General features: G+C 46.2%; 3 protein-coding genes across 5 annotated transcripts in view; all 3 read right to left on the reverse strand.

Annotated features, from left to right (window-relative positions):
• myo5b (myosin VB) overlaps positions 1–3272 on the reverse strand; it is a 36976-nt gene extending 33704 nt beyond the window's left edge. Inside the window, exon 1 of one of the 3 annotated variants that reach the window (XM_056588255.1) lies at positions 2997–3272. In XM_056588255.1, the coding sequence (XP_056444230.1) occupies positions 2997–3023 (27 nt within the window). In that variant the 5' untranslated portion in view covers positions 3024–3272. Of the gene's footprint in view, positions 1–2074; positions 2697–2996 lie in introns of those variants that run through there. The other 2 variants (XM_056588254.1, XM_056588256.1) reach the window with 2 other exon arrangements.
• Positions 3273–3671: 399 nt separating this feature from the next.
• Positions 3672–9261, reverse strand: cfap53 (cilia and flagella associated protein 53). Its single transcript, XM_056589447.1, has 8 exons — positions 9116–9261; positions 8391–8620; positions 7866–8039; positions 6922–7228; positions 6057–6272; positions 5423–5639; positions 4874–4976; positions 3672–4031 (listed from the first exon to the last, which is right to left on the reverse strand). Exons 1-8 carry the CDS (start codon positions 9185–9187, stop codon positions 3785–3787), a joined length of 1566 nt encoding a protein of 521 aa, XP_056445422.1. The 5' UTR covers positions 9188–9261; the 3' UTR covers positions 3672–3784.
• Positions 9262–12790: 3529 nt separating this feature from the next.
• Positions 12791–26007, reverse strand: part of thbs4b (thrombospondin 4b) — a 17966-nt gene continuing 4749 nt past the window's right edge. Inside the window, exons 3-22 of the mRNA XM_056588649.1 lie at positions 25966–26007; positions 25017–25119; positions 24767–24849; positions 24578–24629; positions 24320–24480; positions 23466–23603; positions 22973–23047; positions 22450–22602; positions 21655–21759; positions 20606–20713; positions 19716–19875; positions 17956–18074; positions 16915–16967; positions 16579–16772; positions 16049–16227; positions 15854–15902; positions 15320–15516; positions 14782–14954; positions 14063–14202; positions 12791–13843 (exon numbers count right to left, since the gene is read on the reverse strand). The exon at positions 25966–26007 is cut by the window's right edge and continues 209 nt beyond it. Coding sequence (XP_056444624.1) covers positions 13788–13843; positions 14063–14202; positions 14782–14954; positions 15320–15516; positions 15854–15902; positions 16049–16227; positions 16579–16772; positions 16915–16967; positions 17956–18074; positions 19716–19875; positions 20606–20713; positions 21655–21759; positions 22450–22602; positions 22973–23047; positions 23466–23603; positions 24320–24480; positions 24578–24629; positions 24767–24849; positions 25017–25119; positions 25966–26007 — 2340 coding nt within the window. The 3' untranslated portion in view covers positions 12791–13787. The remainder of the gene's footprint in view (positions 13844–14062; positions 14203–14781; positions 14955–15319; positions 15517–15853; positions 15903–16048; positions 16228–16578; positions 16773–16914; positions 16968–17955; positions 18075–19715; positions 19876–20605; positions 20714–21654; positions 21760–22449; positions 22603–22972; positions 23048–23465; positions 23604–24319; positions 24481–24577; positions 24630–24766; positions 24850–25016; positions 25120–25965) is intronic.

The following is a 26007-nucleotide window of genomic DNA, read 5'->3' on the forward strand; positions in this document are numbered from 1 at the left end:
CACCTGGCTTGAAGTAGCAAACACTATTTATATTTACGTAAAACGTTGATTTGAATGATCACCATGAATATTATATTTGTCTATTGATCAACAGAATGAAGGACACTTCCTGTCACTCTGTGGAACGATTACGTTTTCTGTATCCTTATCTTAAGATGTGAGTATACAGCGTTTTTTATGGACTATATAACCAGAGAGGATTACACAAGCCCACAGAAAGCACAGAGGGTCAGACCACTTTGACCCAATCACAAAGAAGTACAGATTGTGAACCTCAGTTCTGGTCCAGAAACACAAAGGACGAACCTTTGATATACCTTGGTAGTGTGGCTTGCATCCATGACGTATTAAAGCTGTGCGAAAGTACAAAAAATATATGTAATTTACTTGTTTACAAGCCTTTCATAAATCCACTATTGTCTTTGTGTTTGCTGAAGCATAAAAACCTAATCCCAAGCATTGAACCCCTCCCCTAGCAGAACCACCAACGATGCCAGGACTAAGAAGCGTGTTATTATTAAGATCCTTCTGCGATTCTCCACGACCGTTGTGTCCCAACAATGGGAAGGTTGCAACCACTCAGGCTTACCCTGCTCCTCAAGAGCCCTAGCCGGTTTCAAATAACCACATTCCACCTACAAAACCGACATAAGGAAAGAAAAATCTAGTTAGGCCTGTTGTCAGTGGGGCCAGAGTAAATCCCGCGAGAACAGCTTCATGGGTTAAAGCAAAGATGTCAAGAGAAGATGTAAAGAAGCAGTTCCCAAGCAGGGAACTGCTTGTTACAGTTTTAAGCCTAGTGAATACGTCTCTGGCTGGAACAGATGTATGTGATAAGGTTTGTTATTCATGGTTTTCGATAAAGATATCCTTAAGAGGGGGATTAACTTGAGTTCTGCTGACTGCACTCCCAAATGTCCTGTCTAGGATTAATAAAGTTTAACATACAACAGATGGAAGACAGGGATTTGGCAAACATTATGTGGATTAATTGGCCTTATTAGGGGTTAAGGGACAAATAAGTAGCCCCACATATTGCACTTGAGTGCAATGGAACAACAATGGAAACAAAAGCGCTCGTGCCCATTTTAGTTTCTCTTATTCATATATGGATGAATGAAATATTTGACAAAAGATTTTGTTTGCTCAAATGCATAAAGATTGACATGAAAAGTTTATAAATCATGAACATTATGACAGTGATATACATATCACTGTCATAATGTTCATGATTTATAAACTTTTCATGTCAATCTTTATGCATTCTATGAGTACATGTACTCATAAAACACATGTCATATCATGTGACCTTGTATAAAACCATATCCCATCGAAACCCGGCATGTCTCTTACATCACCAAGACCTTGACACGTCTTTCTAAACACTTATCTTCACATAACTGTACTTATTTGATCATGACATACACATCGCAACATATTCTGCAGTTTAGGCTTGCACTGCAGATCATAAATGTAGGTCCACTGCCAAACAGACCTTTGTACAGTTTGAATCCTGGCGTCTTATCAAGTCTAGTTCAAAAACCACGCAGACAAGTTTAACAGCCTCTGCTATGCACGTTGCGTGCCCTTCAGTCCCTAATGTCATATTTTGATCCTCGTTAGTTCCTTTTCAAGAACAACTTGCAACAACAAAAAACAATCCCAGACCTGCTGTGCTATGACAATGTATTCCACTAGGGGACAGGTGTTTGTTATTTTACTTAACTGGTTAAATAACGCAGCAGACCTAGGCCTATTGTAAGGACAAGGCCGATTACTTAAGATTAAATTGAATGAACAAAAGGCTTGAAGTTAAAGAAATAGATATTAGGATTGTAGTATTATCGTTTTGTATACAGCCAAACACAAAGTGAACCTCCAGCTGATGCACCTGTCCGTCTGATCCAATGTATCCCCGGTATACACAGCTGGAACAACCACTACACAGACGTATAGTATTAGTTAGGACCACACATTGTGCACAGAAATCAGAAGGAGCATCATCGCAGGTCGATATATTCACTTGAACACACACACACACACACACACACACACACACACACAACCAGCTCACCTGTGTGTACAACTCGTTCACAGACATCGTTTAGTCCACTTGATCTACGACCGCTCCATGGTAGACATTATAGATCACTTTTAGCTTCACATAAACTAGTAGTGTCCTCAACGTTAAGTTAACGTTCGCGTATTGTTCCGTTTATTTCCATAATAACTTCCACATTCGCGTCACGCCGCGGTATGAACTCCTGTTCCTGGTAACAGCAGGTGTCTCCCAGCGGGGAATCAGGCTGCTGCTGCTAGTCGGTATTGTCTTATTCAAACACCGTGCGTTTTTCCAAAAACAAACCTTGAAGTTAAAGCGAATGTAACACCGCTGTCAAAAAGTTGTACTTTTTGTCCAGCATAGAGAGTACTCTGTTGTAAACACGGGATCCATCTACTTCCTGTCAGCGATACCCATTGACCCGTTGGAGCGACACTTCACTGAACCGCAGACAGCTTGGGTCATTGTAGACCTGTACCTGTGCGCCTCAAGCGCGACACCAGGTGGACGGTGAGGGAACTGCACTCACATCCCAAACGTAAACAGTTGGTCTGAGTACTACCTGCCTTCTGCCGGACGTAGGCTATCAGAAACAGCCTACAACCTTAGCTCACCCTACACCTAACCATGAACATTAACTTCACAGATATAATAACTGTGACACGAAATGTACAGAAAAAAGTTTAAAAAAGTTTAAAAAATATAAAAAGTTTTTATATACATTATAAAACTAAAAATATCCCTCACGTACAGTTATTAATAAAGCAATTAATTTTTTATCACATCTAATTATTAATCAAGTTTCAGATAAATATGTATGAGGCCATTTAAAAACTGGAGCGAGACAATATAGTATTCTGATGGTATAATCCATAACCACCCCTGGAAAATGTGACATGCACGTCAGACACCAGTTCCAGACGCAAGTTCTTACCTGACAATATGGATAATATTCACTCATCTTGCCCCCTTAGTGATTTCCAGTTCTAGATCCAATGTAGTGTTATGAAGTTGTCCTCAAATAGCGCTGGGCTCTTTGAACAAGGCATTCCAAAGCAGACTTTCTGCTTGTATTCTGGCTAAGGGAACTTGAGCAATATATTTCCAACCTGTCTGAGCATACCGCGATATTACTGCATAGAGTGATTCCTCCACTCCCAAACCACTCCTTCTGTTGGTATTGGGTGTTGACGAAGTTTAACCACTCAGCAAGTGATTCACCTGGCAACACGCATGACTCCTCTCTAAATCGTTAAGGGTTGAACACATTTCCAAGTCGTTGAATTCCTGTCTGGAGACAGGAGACAAAGCCACAATCATGACTCCAAACATCCTGGATTTCCTGTTTTTGTAGTGGAAAGGCAACTTTTTGATTGATAAGATTGATAAGTTTGATACCATTTAACAGTGTAAAAAAGTCCACCTGATAATGGCGCAGAACAAAGAAAACAAATCACACTACAACCAAAGTGAAAAGAAAAGCATTGGGTCAGACTAGATTCTAAAAAGCAACCCGTGGATACTTTGTGGATACCTAAAATAATCTCAATTTGAGAGAATACGCAGCCGTGATAATAATACATTCACAAGTCCCGCATTTGCACGTAAATCACACTTTATTCATGCTCATGTGGCGTTTTACAGAGTGTGACAGTGTTATACGATCTCAACGGTTAACTCAATCTCCATAGCTGGTCACTAGCGAAACCAGCTAGTACAACTCTATGGGTTTGCGGCGGTGGTGATGGAGGGGGAACGTCTGAAGGGGTGCTGCCCCCTCCTGGACGCGGCGTCGGAGCGGGGTCTGGAGGACATCGCCTCCTGGACCCTCTTGCTGTGCTGCTCCTCGGCCTCCAGGCCCCGCTGGTGCTCCATGCTCTCCTGGGTCTTTAGCTCCAGAGCCTGCTGCTCCCGCTGCCTGATCTGGGCCAGCAGGTCTGCCTGGTACTGCAGACACGCCCGCCGCTGGCTGTGAGGAGGGAGAGACGAAGCAGGTCATATTGAACAGGTTAGCACAATGGGATGACAACAACACCCAAAGGAGTGGGAGAGGGAGGGAGGTAGGGAGGAAGGGAGGGAGGGAGAGGGAGGACGGGAGGTGAGGGAGAGAGGGAGGGAGGGAGGGAGGGAGAGGGAGGGAGGGAGGAAGGGAGGTGAGGGAGAGAGAGAGGGAGGGAGGGAGGGAGGGAGGGAGGGAGGGAGGGAAAGAGAGGGAGGGAGGGGGGAGGGAGGGAGGGAGGGAGGGGGGAGGGAGAGAAAGAGAGGGAGAGAGAGAAAGAGAGAGAGGGAGGAGGGAGAGGAAGGGAGAGAGGGAGGGAGGGAGAGAAAGAGTGGGAGGGAGAGAGAAGGAGGGAGGGAGGGAGGGAGGGAGAGGAAGGGAGAAGGACGGAGGGAGAGGGAGGGAGGGAGAGAGAGAGGGAGGGAGGGAGGGAGGGAGGGAGGGAGGGAGGGAGAGAAAAAGAGAGAGGGAGGGAGAGGGAGGGAAAGAGAGAGAGGGAGAAGGAGCGAGGAAGGGAGGGAGAGATAGAGAAAGGAAGGGAGGGAGGGGGAGAGAGAGAGAGAGGGAGGAAGGGAGGGAGGGGGAGAGAGAGAGAGAGGGAGGAAGGGAGGGAGGGGGGGAGATATGGAGACCCTGACTGTGTTACATGATGAGTTGATTTAATAATGTTTAATGTGGAACTGCACGCACACTCTACTTCTGGTGGTGAAAAAAAACAGAGAAGAGAGAGAGAGAGAGAGAGAGAGAGAGAGAGAGAGAGAGAGAGAGAGAGAGAGAGAGAGAGCACTAGGAAAAGAGAGGAGTCTCTGTACCTTATCTTCTGCTCTTCGTCCACGATCTTATTCTCCTGCATGTTTCGGTTCAGTTCCTCCCGCTCCTCCTCCATCTGCTGCTGCAGATCTGTGTTCACATCCACTGTAACCACACACACACACACACACACACACACACACACACACACACACACACACACACACACACACACACACACACACACACACACACACACACACACACACACACACACACACATGCATGCACGCACACACACACACAGAGATACATGTTCACCAATAAACAGAGTAGTGTTGAACCAATGTCTCAAGGTTATGGCTGATATCATGTAGTACTACATGTGTTTAAATTAGCTGTAGGTAAGATTTTAGAGCCTTTTATTTGAGTGATACTTTCTAAGAAATGGCCTTGCCGTCCATCAGCTGAAAGGGAGTGAAATGTAGGGAGGGAGGAAGCAGATTTTTTGATTGTTTACTTTCATAATCTCGCCCTCGCTCTCTCTTCACAACTCTGTTTGCTGACCTACAGCAGCTTTAAAGCGTGACGCCTTTGTGTGCGGCCCGTACATTTATGCTGGATCTGCAGCTGCCGCGTGGCCATCACTTCACGCATTAGGCGGTCACGCCCCTCCCGCTCCACGCGGTTCTTCTCTGCCCGCCGCCGCCACGCCTCCCGAAGCTCCGCCTCCATCAGCCGATCATACTCCGCCTCCTCGCCCCGCTGCCGCTCCTGCTCGTCAGCCAGGTGCTGGCGGTATCTCTCCTGCTCCAGGCGAATCTCGCTCTGTCGAGAGGGAGAGAGAGAGAGAGAGAGAGAAGGAGAGAGAGGGAGAGAGGGGGGGGAGAGAGAGAGAGAGAGAGAGAAGGAGAGAGAGCAAGAGTGAGAGAGAGAGAGAGAGAGAGAGAGAGAGAGAGTGTGAGAGAGAGAGAGAGAGAGAGAGAGAGAGAGAGAGAGAGAGAGAGGGGGGGAGAGAGGGAGAGAGGGAGAGAGAGAGGAAAATTCATAAATAAGAAGATCAAAATATAAAAAGTCTAGGCTATAACACACAGGATTTATATAAATATACAAAATGCATAAATACATAGAGCCAAATATAAATAGTACTGGACATAACAAACATGTTAGATATAGAATTATAGGTTCTAACACAAAATATATAAAATAAACTGCACGAGGTTGACCCCCCCCCCCCCCACCGACCTTCCTGCGCGAGGCGGCCCCCTGGTCGTGTCCCGGCTCCAGGAGCTGCTGCAGGATGCTGATGTCCAGGGCCAGCTCGTCCTGCCGCTGCAGGCCCAGGCGCTTCATCTTCAGCCGCAGGTCGCGGTCCAGCTGCCTGCGCTGGGCCTCCTGGGCCTGCAGCTTCTGGAGCTGCTCCCTCTGCTCCGTCAGAGCCTGCACCTCCCTCTGCTCCCGCTGGAGAACACACACACACACACACACACATGAACCGTGTTTGTGTGTGTGTGTGTGTGTGTGTGTGTGTGTGTGTGTGTGTGTGTGTGTGTGTGTGTGTGTGTGTGTGTGTGTGTGTGTGTGTGTGTGTGTGACCCATGACTGTGTTTGTGTAGCCTGCAATCTCACTCTGCTCCCGCTGGAGAACACACACACACACACACACATACGAACCGTGTGTGTGTGTGTGTGTGTGTGTGTGTGTGTGTGTGTGTGTGTGTGTGTGTGTGTGTGTGTGTGTGTGTGTGTGTGTGACCAATATATGTGTGTGTGTTTGTATTTGTGTGTGTCTGTGTATATATGACCCATATGTCTGCGTGTTTGTGTGTGTGTGTGTGTGTGTGTGTGTGTGTGTGTGTGTGTGTGTGTGTGTGTGTGTGTGTGTGTGCATGTTTGTATACGACCCATATGTCTGTGTGTGTGTGTGTATGTGTGTGTTTGTGCGACCCATGTGTCTGTTTGTGCGTGTGTTTGTGTGTCTGCACGCGTGTAGCTGACCCATACGCGTGTTTGTGTGCGCCCGATCCACCAACACCCCACAACCACAACAACCACAACAACCACAACCACCAAAACAAACATCAACAACAACATCAACCGAAACACCCACCAGCAGCCGGGCCTCCTCCTCCTTCAGCAGCCTCTGCTCCTCCCTCCTCCTGTCCACCTCCTTCGTCTGCCAGTCGAGCACCTCCGCCTGCTCCTGGTGGCTCCTCCTGCGCCGCAGCGCCTCCTCCTTCTCCCTGGCCTCCTTGGCCCGGCAGTCCGCCTCCCACAGCTCCTGAAAGACCTCCTCCTCCTCCTCCCGCCGCCGCCGCTGCGCCTCCTGCCGGAGGAGCAGCTGCTGGCCACGCTCGGCGCACACCTGGTCCTGCCCGCGGCGGCTCTGGTCCGCCCGGAGCTCCGCGTTCTGCTCCCTGGGAGGACCAATCAGAGGAAGGACACGGAACCGACCGGTGGACGATGCTGGGTTTAGGACGTCTCGGGGACAGGGCGGTATCGAAGGGTTTGGCGCCGTAGCCGGAAGGTTTTGGGTTACAGGCCCCCTGATTTGCCAAAGGTTGACCGATGATCTTAAAGGGACACTGTGTAGGAACAACTCCCATCTAGTGGTACAATTGTATATTGCATTCAAACTAATAGTGCTTTCTTGTTCAAATGTGCTTTGCTACCTGGTTGCAACTACGTAAGGTGGTATGTGGCAACATGACATCCAATACCATCTCGTCGAGTTTTCTTTCGGGTGAACTTCAAACTGCATTGAATTATTATTGTGGGCATGTATGAGTATTTACGCCTCGAGCAAGATCGTGAATTATGGTGCCATGTTTATATCGTTTTTTATTGGTAATATACTTTCCTTAACCATAGCTGCTCCATTTAGAAGTATCTGAATTCACTTTAAACACTTTGAGATGCTGAATAATGTTAATAAGCTATTTGAAAAATTATTTGAAATAAGTGCTGATTTTGAGAGGGCATATCCTCATATTATTGACATCAAAATATGTCGATTTACTGTATATATCTGACAAGGACAAGCCAACCTCCTACCTGAACTGTTGGTCCAGCTTGTCGGCGACCAGCTGCTGTCTCTCGCTCTCTCTCCTCTCCCTCAGAGTCCTGGCCCTTTCCTTCATCCTCACCTGTCTCTCCGACACTGTCTCCGTCTTATTCTCCATCTCCTCCAGCTGCTCCTTCTCCTCCTCCTCGAACAGACTACGCAACCTACACAAAATAACCCACAGACGATTGCTCTTAAGGGCTGATTATGGTTCCATGTCGTCGACACACAACGCAATGACCACGCAGACGCTTCGACGCAGTCGTGAACCTGTTTTGGTTCTGCGTCGGGTTTCAGTGAGCGGACCAATCACAGCCCTTGATGCTGCGTTGCCTAATTGTTAGGAGGCGCACGTCAGGCCCTTGCGGAGGACGCTAGGAGGGTCCGCAAGGACGTAATGGGTCAGTAAAACCCCTGGCGCTGCATCGATGAGGAACCATAATGAGCACTTTAGAATGACATGGATACAAAGGAAAAGGCCCTAAAAGCTACCCTAAAAGCTCAAATCTACCCACCGTTCTCTCCTCTCTTCTATGCTGGTCTGATACTGGGTCATGGCGTCCTGGACGTGTCTTTCGATGGTCCCGGAGATGATGCGGCGGTCGGTGTTCTTCTGCCAGGTGGTTCTCATGTCCCATGTCTCCTGGTACTTGGTGAACTCCAGCACCTTGTGCCTGGCCTCCTCCTTCTTCCTCCTCTCCAGGATCAGGTGGTCCGCGGGCCTCGTCAGGGTGGGCCGGGCCCTCTGTGTGTGAAATAAAAGACAGAGGTGGTCAAGAGTTTTTTTAGGCTTTCGATCTGGTTTTCATTAGCAGTGGTAGCAGGCGTGTTAATGTAAAAATGTGTATCCATGTAATTGTATTTATGGTTGAATTGTATTTATATATAACTATAATAACTTGTTTACTTTATTTACAATTATTAATGATTGTGCATGTAACCAAAGGCGATAGGCTTTTGGTCTACATTATTTTTCCAAGTAATCAGAGGTTAGTAGCAATAAATTATTCGATTTTACGAGCATAATGGAGGCCAATGGGACAAATAAATTGCGTTGAAGTTAGAGGCAGTTAGTTGTATGATGTTTGCTGACCTAGTTGGTGGCTAGGATATTAAGTGATGATCATTTAAATGAATACAAAACTACCAAATAGTGATTAGACTAGGCCTACTATTTTTAATACTGACCGACGTTTTAACAAGAGTGAATCGTATGACAACCTGACACCTGGGAACTCACCAAAGCAGTGGAATGAGGCGTGGGTCCATTGAATTCCCGACATTGAGGCTTATATCCCTGATTTACAATCATTGTCAAACAAAACGTGTTTGTTTTGTGCGTTGTATGCTGCGGCCCCAGATAACTCGCAGCCTCCTTGATCTCATAATGTTGACACAATGCTATGGTAACCTAACACAGAATTCTGTGTGAGTAGCCATCAGCGACCTCTAGCGGTATGTTCAATATATTCTTCATTTAAAAGTAAGCATGCAACTTTTATTCAAAAAAAAAAAACAAGGACAGAAATCTTCAAAGATTAAATTAAATCCGCGAAATACAATCAATGTTTAAACTGGACTACAGCTGAAACGGGTGTTGATACACAAGACAAATTCGATGCCTATTGGTTAATTTCCATGGTATTCTCGAGAGCTGTTATATTCATTATAATAAGGCAGATTAACAGGGTTTCTGTTACTGGAGATTCTCTCCAGTGTTGCTGATGTTGATGCTGTTGATTGGCCTACATAGTGGGCGACATTGTGTATAAAGGGCGCCCCTCGGTGGTGGGTTTCGGTACTCGAATGTAAAACACCTGTGGGACGTCCACAATTTCTTCTTGACTACCATTCTCACTTGAAAGGGTGGTTGCCGCACAACTACAGTCCCACCTCGACACTAACAATCTCCACGAACCGTTCCAATCTGGCTTCCGTCCAAAACACAGCACTGAAACAGCCCTAGTCAAAATCACCAACGACCTCCTCCTTGCAGCCGACTCTGGATTACTCACCATTCTCATCCTCCTCGATCTCAGCGCAGCATTCGACACCATCTCCCACCCTCTGCTCCTGGACCGCCTAGCTGGTATTGGGATCACTGGTGCTGCACTCTCCTGGTTTACATCCTACCTCACCGGCCGTCAACAATTTGTTCAACTAAGCAACCACAAGTCTGGGTGTTCAGGTGTCTCACTGGGTGTCCCCCAGGGGTCAGTCTTGGGTCCACTCCTCTTCACCACTTACCTCCTCCCGCTGGGCACACTCCTCCGTCACCATGGGGTCCATTTTCACTGCTACGCTGACGACACACAGGTCTACATCTCCACCAAACCCACCGCTGCCATCCCCCCCACTTCCCTCATCACGTGCCTGGAAGAGATCCGGAGCTGGTTGAGCAGGAACTTCCTGAAACTCAATGGAAACAAGACCGAGGCCCTGCTCATCGGATCCAAATCCACCCTCACTAAATCACAACACACCCCAGCTCCACTCATAATTATCGATGGATTCCCAGTACCCTTCTCCTCCAAAGTCAAGAGCCTCGGCGTCATCCTGGACAACACCCTCTCATTCGCACCCCATATTCACAACATCACCCGGACTGCATTCTTCCACCTCCGCAACATCGCCAGACTCCGCCCATCACTGACCCAATCCAGCACTGAAATCCTAGTTCACTCATTTGTCACATCACGCATAGACTACTGCAACGCCCTCCTCACCGGACTCCCCACCAAACTCATCAACAGACTGCAGATCATTCAGAACTCAGCCGCCCGGATCATCACCCGCACCAAATCATCTGACCACATCACCCCTGTCCTCATTCAACTTCACTGGCTCCCAGTACACTACCGCATCCAATACAAAACCCTACTCCTCACCTACAAAGCTCTCCACAACCTAGCCCCCAGTTATCTCTGCGACCTCCTCCAAGAATACACTCCCTCCCGCTCCCTCCGCTCAACCTCTGCTGGACTACTATGTATCCCCACATCACGACTCACTTCAATGGGTGCCCGGTCATTCAGCTGTTCAGCACCCAGGCTCTGGAACTCCCTCCCCCCACACATAAAACAGTCAGACACCATTACAACCTTCAAGTCACAACTCAAAACTCACCTGTTCAAACTCGCACACAACGTCTAACTGATCACTGTTTTGATTGTTTTTTTTTGTTTTTTTTTGTCTTGTTTTTGTTTTATTTATTTCTTATTGCTTATGTTTATTTATTTATTTATTTATTTATTTTTTCCACAATGTCTTGTTTTTTTTTAAATATGTATGATGACTATATGCTCTGTAAGGTGACCTTGGGTGTTTTGAAAGGCGCCTCTAAATTAAATGTATTATTATTATTATTATTATTCTTTTCCGTGTGATGGATTGTAAGGCCATGATCCTCCTTGATTAAGTCTGCCTCTCATGGGCTTTTATACTCTCTGTCTCCTTGGCAACAGCTGTAGGCTACTTCTTGGTTACTTGTCTGGTTGCCAGCAGCTGAGCTCAGCCAAAAGCAAATACAGATTGATGTTTTCTATGCTATTAAAATCTACAAATAATGCCTCACAGCCTCCCATTTATATACACATTTTACAACCAGCTGGTTTGGGGCAGACAAGCACGCCTGGAAGTATAAATCTGCCTTTAAAGGTCTTGGGTTCGATCCATAACGTCTGCAAGCATCCAGATGCCCCTACCCCCCTCCTCAATGACATGGATCTAAAAGGATTTGGAAATAAATCAAACAATTATATATTATGTTTATAAATAAATAGTAATATCATAATGATGTTTTTTTTTTTTTCAAAGATGAGCACGGTTTAAATAAACACATAAATACAATTAAGTAGAACACCTTTTTAAAAAGTTGGCCTTCACAGTTACACAATCTTTTTGCGCCAACTACTCTGTAATCAATTTCTTATAAAGCATCGCCGCCTAATCTAAATTTACTCCGGTCTCTGTCTTGATGCGGATCAGGCGAAGGAGGGAGCTATGATCCAACCACCGAACCTTATTTGAAGAAATCTCCCCCCGGGCGGAAGAACGCAACAGAAAGGGCCCTAAACTACGATGACCCAACCATTTGAAAACACCTGTGATTGGTCGGCTCTACAAGGCCATCCCTGATGATGTCACCATGAAATAAAACAAACGGTAACGCTATATTGGTTTATTATGACAATGTATTTAGTGCACGTTTTTGTGGTACATAGCGTTAAAGAACATTAGGTCAAATTGGAAGATTTGTAAGTCGCCCTTTTGCTTTAATAAGTTGCACAAACGCTTTAGTAGGTCGTATGCGCGCATTAAGTAAATCACTCTCGCGCTTTAGTAAGTCGAATCTCACGCACGCGTTAAGTAAAGCGCGCGTGCCAGCTATAAAACGCATTAAAAAAATTACACCCATGTCACTTCCCGGTCTCCGTTAGTGGGCCATGTGCTCAATCAAGAATGTGTGACTCATTCAGGAATAGATAGTGACTTAACAGGCATGCATAAACATGAAAGCCTTCGAGATTTCCCCTTTAATGGGTTTTGGCAACAGACTAGGCTTCTTCCAGGCGGCCATTTAATCCATGCCCTCAATGTGCCAAATATGGTAAAGAAATTTCTTGTGTTTTCAGCATGTCTGTTCAATTCTCTAGTTTAATTGGTGCTACATGTCCCTATTTTTCATGATATGGCTTTGACTCTGCTTAATCTTCCCCCCACAGCAGAATTCTCTGAAATATGAAAAATAATGAGGATTATCTTTCTTTTCATATGAAAACTTTTTTTTGGTGCAAATGTCTAATTTATTATGCTGCTTCTAAGTAACATCAATATTTTGAGTAGGCATTTTTTATAGAATATAGTGTATTATTTTATATAATATATAGCCTACGTTTTGCATAATCATACACAAAAAATGTTTGACAAGAGATGATGGCCAAACATTTCTCTCAGGAGTTTTATTTAAAAATCAATTAGCATAACATTATCACAAAAGATCGACCTGACCATCAAGTTCTCGATCTAGAATTAGACCCATGAAGACAAGTAGGTAAAGACTCACCTAGTAGGTGAGTGGCAAAAAATGATTCCTTATAAACATGGTGCCCTTGCCATCAACAAGGGCAAAGATCAACAAACGTAAGCAAGGGTAAAAAACACACGCACAATGGCTAAAAACGTAATATGGCCTGCCAAGTGTTCCCATACTGATATGTCAATTGATGTCTCGTTTTACATTCTGATTGTAATTTTAGCCAACAATTCTCTTCTCATAATGGCATTATTTAGGAGAAAAGTATTTCTATTAAAGTAGAAAAGTAGTGAAAGAGATCAAGAAGTAGCACATATAGTGGTGTATGTATCGGTCCGTTACACAGGACTATCATAATGTCCCGTATAAAAGGTTGTTTTATAGAGACTTATGCCAATACTTAATTTCAGTTTGAGGACAAACACCATTAAGGCAACGTCGTGCCGAAATTTTTAAAAATGTCAAAAATGTAGGACATGTAGGATTGGTTTTATCAGTTTTTGTTTGAAATGTAAATGACAACAGATATTAAGATACATAATGTCCATTGCTCAGTAAACTGATAAGGAGATGATCGAACATAAAAAGAGACAATTAAAAAATAAAACCCACAAGCAAACGCACACACACACACACACACACACACACACACACACACACACACACACACACACACACACACACACACACACACACACACACACACACACACACAGACAAACACACATGTACACACACACCCACAAACACACACGCATTCATACACACACACACATTCATACACACACACACACACACACACACACAAAATGAAACACGGTGGGCTGACACAGGTAAACAGTGAATTAGGTGGGGGCCTCGTTTCCTTGTCTCCATACTACAGTGATTCTCCGTGTTGAGTGCCGAACTCTTGGAAGTCCTCTGGGATAGTGTCTGCAGAGTGGAGAAGCGAGGTCATTAAATGGAGCTCATAAAAAATGGATTCATTGCTTGGGGCTTGGGGAGCTTTGAATATTACTAGCCTTGATCCCCTGGTCATTTACATGAAATTGCAATCGAGGACAGTAAAGACCCTGCATAGATATAGCATATTAATGTCCGGCTGGACGGGACCTCTCTGGTGGGGCGACCAGCCGGGAGACCACTCCTCACCATTGCAGCGGTACTTGAGGTTGGACCAGATGATGTTTTCCTGGGAGAAGCAGAATACTCCGAGCCGCCCTCCTCTCATGGTGGTGTCGATGGTGACGCCGGAGTCGGCCACTAACTCAGTTCCCTCGTAGAATCGGGCTCTGGGAGCAGATAGTGAACAGGTTTAGCATGTACGTAAAGTCGTTATGTCTCAGGTCACTTTGAGAGCACAATAACTACCATCAAATTCCTGATCCCGATTCGGATCACGTTCTGATCCATCATCCGATCAACTGATCATTGGATCAACGAATCAATCCAGTAAGCCACCAATCACCCAGCCAATCAATCATTCCACCAATACGATATTAAATAAATAAATCAAGGATGAAACGATCAACTGGTCAATGGATCAACTGATTAATCCAGCAAGCGCACCATCCACCAATCATTCATTCAACCAATCAGTTATAAAATAATTTAATACAGGATGCAATCAATAAACAACTCAACCATCTAACCTATCCACCAGTCGACCAATCAACCACTCACACACTCAAACAGACAGCCAATCAACCGTTCAAAGAGTCAACCATTCAACCAATAATTGCTGGAATGATCACGATGTCAGAGCTAGTTTAAATGGGCTTCCTTAACCAGTGTGAGGACACCTCTTGTAGGGGACACAATCATTTCTTCCGGTTGTGTCGGTGCCTCGGGGAGGGGGTGTGGTCTCTCACCGGATGTACCCCACCTGGGGGCGGTGCTGCAGGTACCAGCGGTAGGACACCTTGTCCTTCCAGCCCACGTTCCTGGGGTCCTTCCACAGCAGACGCACCTGGTCGTTGGTGTCCCCCGTGTGCCACAGGGAGTTCCTCAGGTGCTCGCCTGGCCCTGACGTGGACTTCACCGCCTGGGGATGAGAGAGAGAGAGAGAGAGAGAGAGAGAGAGAGAGAGAGAGAGAGAGAGAGAGAGAGAGAGAGAGAGAGAGAGAGAGAGAGAGAGTCAGAGAGAGAGTGAGTCAGAGAGAGATAGAAGGCATATGATAGTGTATGAATATATATTCAAGATCTTATGATATAATATTATCATATATATGAGGAAGCAGGCATTCTAGCAATGATTCATTCAATCATAAGATAGTTAGAGGGTCTTTATCAATCATAAACGGGACGAGGTTATTTCACGAATCATCATCGATTAAAAAAAACACGAATCCCATGACCATCCCTGCATGTGATTATCGACAGTATTATTGATCGTCTACATCACCATACCTTCAGCTGGATTCCGGGCTCGGCCACAGCCCTGAAGGGCGTGGCCTGCCAGTACGTCTGCTCCGTCTGCTTCCACATCACCACGTAGAACGACGACGAGTCCTGGTAGCCGAAGATGAAGCCCGCGTAGTCGTCGTCGGTCACCGTGTTCACGTGGAACGTGCCCTCAAAGTCCACGCCGCTGAACGCCGTGTAGCCTAGACGCCACGGAAAACAGTCGCCATTACGGTACGGTATGTTATCGTCAAGCCTAATGTCGAAAAAAATAAATAAAGCCTTCACCGCTATAGGCCCATAACCAGAATCATTAAAAAAGTAAGCAGCTGATTCTCAGTAGAAGTGCTCTTTTAGTCAAAGCTGTCTCAATGCTTCAATACATGGCACTAATTTTTTTTATTCTGGGTGATCAGTATGGGGGCCTCAAACAAGTAGAGGCCTAGGGGCCAATGACCGTCCTAATCCGCCACTGACTATTGGTCTTGCTTCCGTTACGTTGTTTAGTCTTTAAAGATTACGGCTTTATTGTTTCCTTACCAACAGCGAGTCCGGGGTCACTATTCATGGTCTGAACAATCTCCATTCCCTGTATGAGTGTAACAATAAAGAAAGAGGAATTATTGATTGAATTGCCAGAACAGATTTAGACATTGGATGATTCAGTATGTACCTTGAACCATAGTAATGGATTAGCATGATTATAATATTAAAGCATGCATCATATAAGCCCACCTGATTCAGGACCACCCAGTTAGGATCGATTTGGGCGTCGCCCTCGGGGTCGAGCACCACCGTCTGATAGGCCCGGAAGTCTGTCAGAGTCACCTCTGCGTTCTCGGGGCAGATGTCGATCCTGTCAATCACCTTGTCCTGGTCAAAGTCAGACTCGCATATGTCGCCCACTCCATCATCTAGAGAGGGGAGGAGGGGTGTGGACTGAGTGAACCAGCAGAGGGCACGGGGACAAATCTAGTCTCTAGGTTCCTGAGAGGGTCCATGTTATGTGTTGTACTGGGATGTTTGCAACTAGAGATAGGATCTCCCTCTGTTTCTGTTTTGCTAAGGTCATTTATTTCGAAGTCTGATTCATCCAGGTTCTGTATCTTTGCGTCGTTTTTTCTTGCCTTTTAGAAGGACATGTATTCACTCTTTATGTGTTAATTCACTTCATCTTCGTTCTTTTCCCCCCGTTATTCCTCATCGATTCAAGCAGAGCGCCGGTAGCGATCGGACGGTATCCGTGTCAAAGGCGGGAGACTCACTGTTGTCGTCTATCTGGTCGGGGTTGGGCACCAGGCGGCAGTTATCCGGCCCCGGCGGCAGGAAGTCGGGCACGCCGTCGTTGTCGTCGTCGTCATCGCACTCGTCCCCGAAGCCGTCCTTGTCCGTGTCCAGCTGGGAGCTGTTGATCACCAGGGGGCAGTTGTCCTTGCTGTCCTGATGACCGTCGCCATCGCTGCCGGAGAGAGGAGGAGGAGGAGGAGGAGGAGGAGGAAGAGGAGGAAGTGACACGTCATGTGGACGCACATTTGCATGAGGTGACATTTTGGAAAATGATTGATGAGGATCGATGGCGGGGGACGGCCGGCGTGGTGTACCTGTCTTGGTTGGTGTCGCAGGAATCGCCGACCAGGTCGTGGTCAATGTCAGACTGCAAGGGAGGGGGAAATATCGGTGAATACACAGGATGTGGCAGGTATATCTAATGCATGCAAACGTATTCAATCAAACTCATTGAACCTAGTCTAATTCAGTCAAATTGAATCCGATCAAGATTCCATCAAATGGAATATAGTCTAGGCCAGGGATGGGCAACTTTCATGATAAAGAGGGCCACATTTTTCATCATAACCATCGGAGGGCCACATGACTGCACACTTCAACTAAACGTGAGCTGAGAGAAGCTACACAATTTTGAATTTGGTAGATATGATTTCCTGTATTCTGGTGCATTTTGGGGATGGCCACACTACCTAAAAAATCATCCAGAATCATAACCTATGTACGGTATGTTAATTGAACCAACATACATTAATTTCATGTTTTCCATGCTCAAACAGCCACATGAATGGTCAGTATTTTTATCAGTGCAAAGGGCTCACATACATCATCATTCAATGAAGTCAAAAAACTGAAAAACAGTGGCCCAACATTAAGTGCAACAACTCAATGAACTCAAACCCAACAAGCAGTTGTAGTAGTTGTAGTGGCGACTTAAGTGGATATCTTGACTGATATCGCTTCTAAGCAAACTAGACGCATGGGTTTGCCTTTGAATTCTACGAATTCTTCTCATCTTTCTTGACCGAGTTTTCTGTAACTCGATCAATTATTATTATTCTTTTTTTTTATTTTTTTTATTTTTTTTTTTTATTATGTGCGGGCCTGACTGAGTGAGGATGCGGGCCGCACTGAGTGAGGATGCGGGCCGCCAGTTGCCCATCCCTGGTCTAGGCTAATCTAGTCTGATGTCATCTACCCTACTCTAACCATAGCCTCACCTAACAGAACATAAATGAATCCACTCAAATCAAATCCACTACAATCTAATCTGATGTAATCGAATTTAATTGAATCAAATCCAATCTGATCTAAAGTGGCGTCTGATCCCTGGCCGGCTGGTTCTGCGGTCCTCTTGCCTGGTTGGGGTTGGGTATATCTGGACAGCTGTCACAGGCGTCTCCAACGCCGTCCCCGTCCCGGTCCACCTGGTCCCTGTTCACCACGCGCTGGCAGTTGTCCAAGAAGTTCTTCAGACCTGATCCAATCGATCCAAACAGAGGGTGAACCGATCGATCGACGAACTCACACACGGTCATTGACAACAGATGACATTGTCTCACAGTGAAACAATCATAGCAATGAAACCTTGCGGTACGCCACTGACGACGTCACAGATAGTAGTTGCTAGGGTGTTTGACCTACAACCAAGGGGTACTCGGGGGTCTCGATCTCCATTGTACCGTAGTGCAGCTGAATAGCATCCTTTGGCAAGATGCCATTCGCATCATGCATAAAGGAATCTGCTTTACATACAATCATCTGCTTGAAAAAAAAAAAGTTGTAGTTAAGTTGGAAGACATAAATGTTTGACAAACAGTCGCAAAATGGACTACATCCATGGTGGATGTAGGAAGAAAACAGTCCTACATTGACTACAGCCATGGTGAACGTAGGATGAACAGTCCTACATTGACTACAGCCATGGTGAACGTAGGATGAACAGTCCTACATTGACTACAGCCATGGTGAACGTAGGATGAACAGTCCTTCATTGACTACAGCCATGGTGAACATAGGATGAACAGTCCTTCATTGACTACAGCCATGGTGCATGTAGGATGAACAGTCCTACATTGACTACAGCCATGGTGAACGTAGGAGGATCAGTCCTACATTGAGCTCGGCCGCGATGGAAAGCCCCAAGGGAGAACGTGCCAGTTCCTCCAGAGCTCACACTATTCTAATTCCATGATTGCTCTCTATTGCTGCTTATGTTCTCGGATTCCTAAAAGCACTTTAACATAAAATAATACAAGCAATTTAATACATAATCGGCCCGGAAAACCCTTGAATCGCATAGAGTACGAATATTAAATCCGTCGGCCACTAGAATGCACTGTTGCACTGTCGGAGCACATGAACTGGCTCCAGCTCCATATTTCAGTATTCATCCCCAGGCAGGTTGCAGCCAGCAGTCAATCGGCAGCCATCTGTACAGGCAGAAACCTATCGGCTATTTGCTCAGCCTGAACTTATGGTGGAGGCTGAGCAGAGTCAATCTGAGCGATAACATGAGCAAACAGATGGTAAGTATCTGCCACGCTTTCACTAAAGGCTTACCCTGCTATGTTAACAGGGAAGGTAAATGGAGAGATTTAGCCCCATTGAAATTCTATCGGCGCTCGCATATGCAGGTGCGATGGGGAAAAAAGAGCTGAGCATACATAATATCGCCTCAAAGGCAATTTATATCATTTATGTACGTGAATGTTTTATGCCTTCGGTCTTTTTCCCACCTTTCCCCACACAAGTCCCCACAGATGAATATGTAACTCTGGGTTTCTGTAGGGCCTTTCTGTTTTTCCTACTAAAAACAAACAAGAAAAACGAAAGCGACTAGACAAGTGGAACACAGACATTTCAATGTGCCGTGACTTTGAATGTCTGAGTCCGACCGTCCGAGCATGTGTGTGTGTTAAAAAGAACCAAGTCCCTGCATGCACAGCCTTTTGATTCTCAGGTGCTGGTGATGTGCAGCCAACAACAGTATAAAGCAAAAAAGTTTAAAATCACAGCTCACTGGTAAGCTGATTTATTTATGTAAACGACACGTTTCGCACCACATGACCATGTGTGTGTGTATGTGTTTGGTGGTCCACGGCTTCGCTTTCCCTACCGTCTCCGTCCATGTCGTCGTCGCAGGTGTCTCCTTTGCCGTCGCCGTCGGTGTCCCTCTGGTCGGCGTTCTCCACGTGGCGACAGTTATCGCACGCGTCTCCGTGGGTGTCCTTGTCGCTGTTCCTCTGGTCCACGTTGGCCTTCAGCCAGCAGTTGTCCTGGGAGGAGAGACAGAAGCAGAACCAGATGTTTAGGGCTGAGTTGTGCGCGTGTGTGTGTGTGTGTGTGAGCGTGTGTGTGTTTGTGAGAGTGTGTTTGTGTTTGTTTGTTAATCAAAAAAACTGATGGTATTTAGCGTTAGCATGTGCAGGCTCGTGGGTCTGTGTGTGTGTGTGTGTGTGTGTGTGTGTGTGTGTGTGTGTGTGTGTGTGTGTGTGTGTGTGTGTGTGTGTGTGTGTGTGTGTGTGTGTGTGTGTGCGCGTATGTGCATATGTGTGTGTAAGTGCATATGTGTGTGTAAGTGCATATGTGTGTGTTTGTGCATATGTGTGTGTGTGTGTGTGTGTGTGTGTGTTAAGTCAGCCAGGCCCAAAAGAACATCTGAGTGTGTGTGTGTGTGTGTGTGTGTGTGTGTGTGTGTGTGTGTGTGTGTGTGTGTGTGTGTGTGTGTGTGTGTGTGTGTGCGTTCACTGACTCAGCGGGCCAAGTCACGTCGGACCAGTCTGGGATGGGTTTGTCCAAATGTTTATTAATGTTTGCATGAGAGACTTTTATTCCCTGTCTGTTTAGAGAAATGCGTTTCCACGGGGACAGCGAGCTGAGGGCTATCACAGTGACACGGCTTGCATATAATGCATCGCACGTGTGCTCACAATGTGTGTGTGTGTGTTTGTGTGCTCACAATATATGTATGTGTGTGTGTGTGTGTGTGTGTTTCGACCTCCTAACCTGCTCATTTGGAATCCCGTCACCGTCTGCGTCTCCGTCGCACGCGTTCCCCTGTCCGTCATGGTCCGCGTCCTCTTGCCCGGAGTTAGGAACAAAGATGCAGTTGTCCTGGGAAACGATAGTGTAAACACGCGGTGTAAGCAGGAGGCCCTGCGCATACAGATCCATCTGGTGGATTCAACAGGTGACGCCAAGGGCAACCAATTACTGCCCTTGTTTCTGATTCCCTACGGCTAACGCCTGCACATACACATCCGGCTCTTTTTCTAGGCCCTACAGCATTGCCTCCGTTCTATAAACCCTACAGACCTGCCACTTTAATGACATGTATATTTAATACAATCACAGCTGGTCTCATTGGATGAAAGCGTCTGCTAAATGACTGAATAGAAGTTGAAGTAGAGCCCACTTAAAGTGTCGTCGCTCCCGTATTGATTGACTGTATGATTAGTTCTCAGCCTCCCTTGGCTTGGGCGACAGCGTTTTGCCGAAGACGAATACATCTAAATGTAAATGTGAACATCAACACTTTCATCAATTTGATCTGCTGTATCACGTCATAGCGAGAGACGACTTGGTTATAAGCACTTCCCAACCTCCCTCTAGCATTGCACATTACCCCGAAACCCTTTCAGCCCCATAGACACAATACCCCGAAACCATTCCAGCCCTATACACAGGATACCCAGAAACCATTAAGCACTTTACAGACAGTCCCCAGAAACCATTCCAGCACTATAAACGCAGTACCCCGAAACCATTAAGCACTTGGAGGCAGTACGCCAAAACTATTCCAGCACTATAAATACAGTACCCCGAAACCGTTCGAGCACTATAAACCCCCTACCCCGAAACCGTTCGAGCACTTTATGCACAGTACCCCAAAACCAGTCAGCACTTTACACAGAGTTCCCCAAAACCATTAAGCACTATACAGACAGTACCCCGAAACCATTCCAGCACTATAAACCCACTAACCGAAGCCGTTCGAGCACTATAAACCCAGTACCCAGAAACTGTTCCAGCACTATAAACACAGTAGCCCAAACCTTTTTACAGCTGGGGTCCTTGCACTTCAGCTTCTCGTCAGGTAATCCGTCGATATCCGTGTCCTTCCCACACAAGTATCCGTTGCCAGCCCAGCCGATCCCACACTGCCAAGACGAGGGAGTGTTTTAAGTGCTTCGTCTTTTGTTGTGGTGGTTGTGGTTGTTTTTGATTGTTGTTTTTTCATCTGATGAAGTGCATGAGTGTACGTGCTTATTTGTGTGTGTTTGTGTTTGTGTTGGTGTGTGTGTGTGTGTGTGTGTGTGTGTGTGTGTGTGTGTGTGTGTGTGTGTGTGTGTGTGTGTGTGTGTGTGTGTGTGTGTGTGTGTGTGTGTGTGTGTGTGTGTGTGTGTGCGTGCGTGGGTGTGTGTGGGTTGGGTTGGTCATTTTCTCTGTTTGTGTATGCATCGTGTGTGTATGCTGTGTGTGTGTGTTGGGGGGAGGGAGTTGTGTGTGTGTCTGGTATGTGTGTGTTTGTGTTTGTGTGTGTGTATGTGTGTGTGTCTGTATGTGAGTATATGTTAGTGTGTGTGTGTGTGTGTGTGGTTGTGTGTCTGTGTGGTTGTGCATGTGTGTGTGTGTGTGTGTTTATGTCTGGTATGTGTGTGCATGGTGCATTCGTGCATGTGGGTTTCTGTGCGTGTTTGTGATGCATACTTGTGTGTAGGTGTGTGTGTGCGTGTGTGTGTTCTGCATCTGCACTGAGAGTGTGTGTGTGAGTGTGTGTGTGAGTGTGTGTGTGGTTGAGCATCTGCATGTGTGTGTGTGTGTGTTAGCACTAGCAGCATCGTGTCTACCTGACAGGTGACAGAGCCGTCTCTCTCTATGTTACAGTTGGCGTTGATATCGCAGGGGTTGGTCAGGCTGTTGCCACAGCTCATCTCCGGCTTACAGCCCTTCACCTGGTCTCCTGTGAAGCCTGTCTTACAGCTGCCACAATGATAGGAGCCCTACAGAGGAGTACAGACCGAAACACACAAAGCTCATAAATAAAGACAGACATTAACCGGTATGGTTTTCAACATCGTAACTGTATCGTATTGTTACCACAGAGTTTATGGAGTTTTCATTGTCATTTTGTTATTCAAGTTTAATGTTGTCGTATCGTTTACACATAGTTGAAAGTTACCATTGTTCATATTGTCACCACTGAAATTGTAGATTGACCGTTGTCATAGTAACCACTGAGTTTATAGAGTTATCGTTGTCACATAATTACCAGAGTTGAAACTTGTCGCTGTCATAGTAACAACAGAGTTGATCGATTCATCTTTGTCTTATGTACGACAGAGTTGAAAGGGTGATGGTTGTCATAGTTACCACAGAGTTCTGACAGTCAGAGTTTGTGGTGCAGCCTCCGTTGTTGCCTTTGCATTCATCAATGTCGTCGCAGACCTGGAAGACGAAGATGTCGGTGATTAGGATGTAAAAATTCAGTTTTTAATCATGAGGGAAAATGCCCAAAAACCCTTTGGGCAGGTGATACCATCATTTTTAATAATCATCTTAGTTATAATAATGATACAAATACGATTATTACCAATAAGATGTGCTATTAATCCTAAACAGAAAATGACGGGAAGGTAGGGAAAAGGCTACTTCTACTTCTACTGATGATGATGTTGATGATGATGATGATGATGATGATGATGATTACAATAACAATAAACTGCATTTATGCAGCACTTTCCAAAGACACCCAAAGGGACGACAACGACGCCACAACAACAACAACAACATTGACAATAAAGATAGAGATAAATAGCGAAACGCAGGAGCTAGGAGAACCAAAAGAGCATCTCTCAGTACTCGCCTGCTTGTTGGTCTGAGCGAACAGCACGCCGACCCCCTCGATAGCCATGCCGGTGTACCCCATGGGGCAGGCATCACAGCGGTACCCCGGGGCGGTGTTCACACACTTCACTCCAGGGTAACACGGGTGGAACTGACACTGAAACACACCGGAGCAGAGCGGCTCTCTCAGGGCTATGCGTTTGACCTTTTCGTTTACGTCGGGGAGGGAGGGGGGGGGGGGGGGGGTGGGGGGGGCTATACCCTATCGTAAGCCCTTTGTGGTCGAATCGTTTCTTTGCTGCTCCAATGGAGATGAATGGGGCCGAAGGGGTTGGGTAATAACTAATCCGGGACACGGCCGTCGTACTATGTTATAGCGGTAATGTTATAGATGAAATCTCATTTGTGGGAGTGGATGGAGCTGTCCCGAGGGAGATTGTATTTCTTGAATGGACGTTGTGCAAGGTGTTGATCTGAAACCTTTACGGACGCTTTCCTACGGTTTATTACTGCTGGCTGGAGTTTGTGTTGGCCAATTATGCACTTAGAGATCCCCACCTCCAGAGAGATAATTGGGCGGACACACACACACACACATACACACACACAAATACGCAGAAATGCATGTCTACACAGACACACACATACACACAAACACACACACACACACACACACACACACACACACACACACACACACACACACACACACACACACACACACACACAGACACACACACACACACACACACACACACACACACACACAGACACACACACAAACACACACATAAATGTCCACACACACATAAACACACACACACAGACACACACACATCAACACACACATCAGCACACATCCTGCAGCATTACCTCATCCACATCATCACAGCTGAAGCCATCTCCGGTGAATCCGTCTGGGCAGGGTCCACACTCCACGCCGTCTGCCGTCTCAAAGCACATATCGTCACGGAAACACACGCCTGCTGCACACTTTGGCTTTACGGGGACGACGACTTCAGTTCCCCCGAGTCCTTACAGGAAAAAAAGATAGAGATACGATACAGATTATTTTATTGATTTTATTGATTTCCTTCAGTTTATATGCAATGATAAATCAGCCTTTCTTACCACAGGCCTGGCATTCAGAGATGGTGTTCCGGAGGAATGAAGTCTCTTTAACCTGGGAGAAAGGTCACACATACACAATACAATGCACAAGGTTTAGGTCTGCATTCCTACCAGCCTTCAGAGAGGTCAGAGGGGGGGTCATGAGCCTGGCGATGGCCTGGCCGTGTGTGGTCACGGGCCTGTACTCACCTGCTGAATCAGGACGTCTTTCAGCTCGTTTATCACCTTGGTCAAGTCCAACATCTGATTGGCGAGCTGCTTTGTGTTGACCCCTGGGAAAAGCAAAAAAAAAGAGGTTCTCTGTTCTCCACTCAAACTCTTTAAACACGCCGATCTTTTGAGTGTGTACCGCAGAACACGTTTTTCTCACGCTGCAGCCACAATAAACACAGATTGGGATTGTTCTCCCGGGGAGAAAAACCACTGGAGGAAGTCTCACCCAGGGTCTGCACAGAGTCCCGCTGTTGGAAGTGGCAGTCCTGCAGCGAGGCGATGTTCTCGAAGGAGTCGCCCACCACCAGCTTCAGCTCCTCTAAGCTCTCCTTGTTTCAAGTAATCACAGGCGAAAAAAAGTCGCTAATGAGTTAAATCTGCGGCACAATTACCAGCGATTTAGAAGCCCCCATTACGTTGATCCGGTTAGAGAGGCTTGTTAGGTTTATTACACCTAATGTGCAATAGACCGACAAATCCCCCCCCCCCCCCTCCTAACAACACCAAACATCACAACCAACAACCAGACCGACAACGGAACCACACCGTATTTTCCGAGGATGTAACAAACAGAAAGAGGATGTAACTCTTTCACATGAAGGAAAAACTTTCACATAAGGAAAGACTTTCACCCAGGATTAAATTAATTCCTTTTATGCTTTATTACACCGTACAACAGAAAAGCTAACATTAGTACATCAACTGGAAGACGATTTATTTTGTGCTAACACCAGTTCTGACTAGTTTCTGCTGATACACATGGAGTGGTCAACACAACACCAAAAAAGGTTTTATGGGTCTGAGATAAGTCAGAGCCTCTAGGCATGGCATCATTACCACTCCTCCCATGCCAATATAGATTGAGGATTTACGTGAGTAAATCAAACCCTGTAGGCATGGCTTCTTCACCATTCCGCCCATACCAATACAGACTCAAGATTCACCTGGGTAACTCAGACCCCTAAAGGCGCGGCTTATTTACCCTCCCACCCATACCAATATAGACTTAATATTTAGGATTCGTCTGATACTTCCCAAACCACCTCCAGACTAGGGCACATCCGTTTACCTTGCATCTCTAAACACCCCGCATGTTCAACCCCTACCCGCTCTCCCAGTAACACCCAGCCCCCCCGAAACCCAAACACCAGAGGCTTTCCGACTTCGTCCCCGACCTGGTCTTTGGCCTGCATGCTCTTGAGCTCCACCATGCCGTA

The sequence above is a fragment of the Gadus chalcogrammus genome, chromosome 4 (genome assembly GCF_026213295.1).
Source record: "Gadus chalcogrammus isolate NIFS_2021 chromosome 4, NIFS_Gcha_1.0, whole genome shotgun sequence".
NCBI lineage: Eukaryota > Metazoa > Chordata > Actinopteri > Gadiformes > Gadidae > Gadus > Gadus chalcogrammus.

Bases quoted from the DNA above. Each gene is read 5' to 3' on its own strand.
- cfap53 (XM_056589447.1), bottom strand. From the start codon at position 9,187: ATGATTGTAAATCAGGGATATAAGCCTCAATGTCGGGAATTCAATGGA. The intron at 8,040-8,390 runs GTGGGTAGATTT...TATTTTGTGTAG, and splicing joins ATAGAAGAGAGGAGAGAACG to GTTGCGTAGTCTGTTCGAGG. The intron at 7,229-7,865 runs GTAGGAGGTTGG...TGGTCCTCCCAG, and splicing joins AAGCTGGACCAACAGTTCAG to GGAGCAGAACGCGGAGCTCC.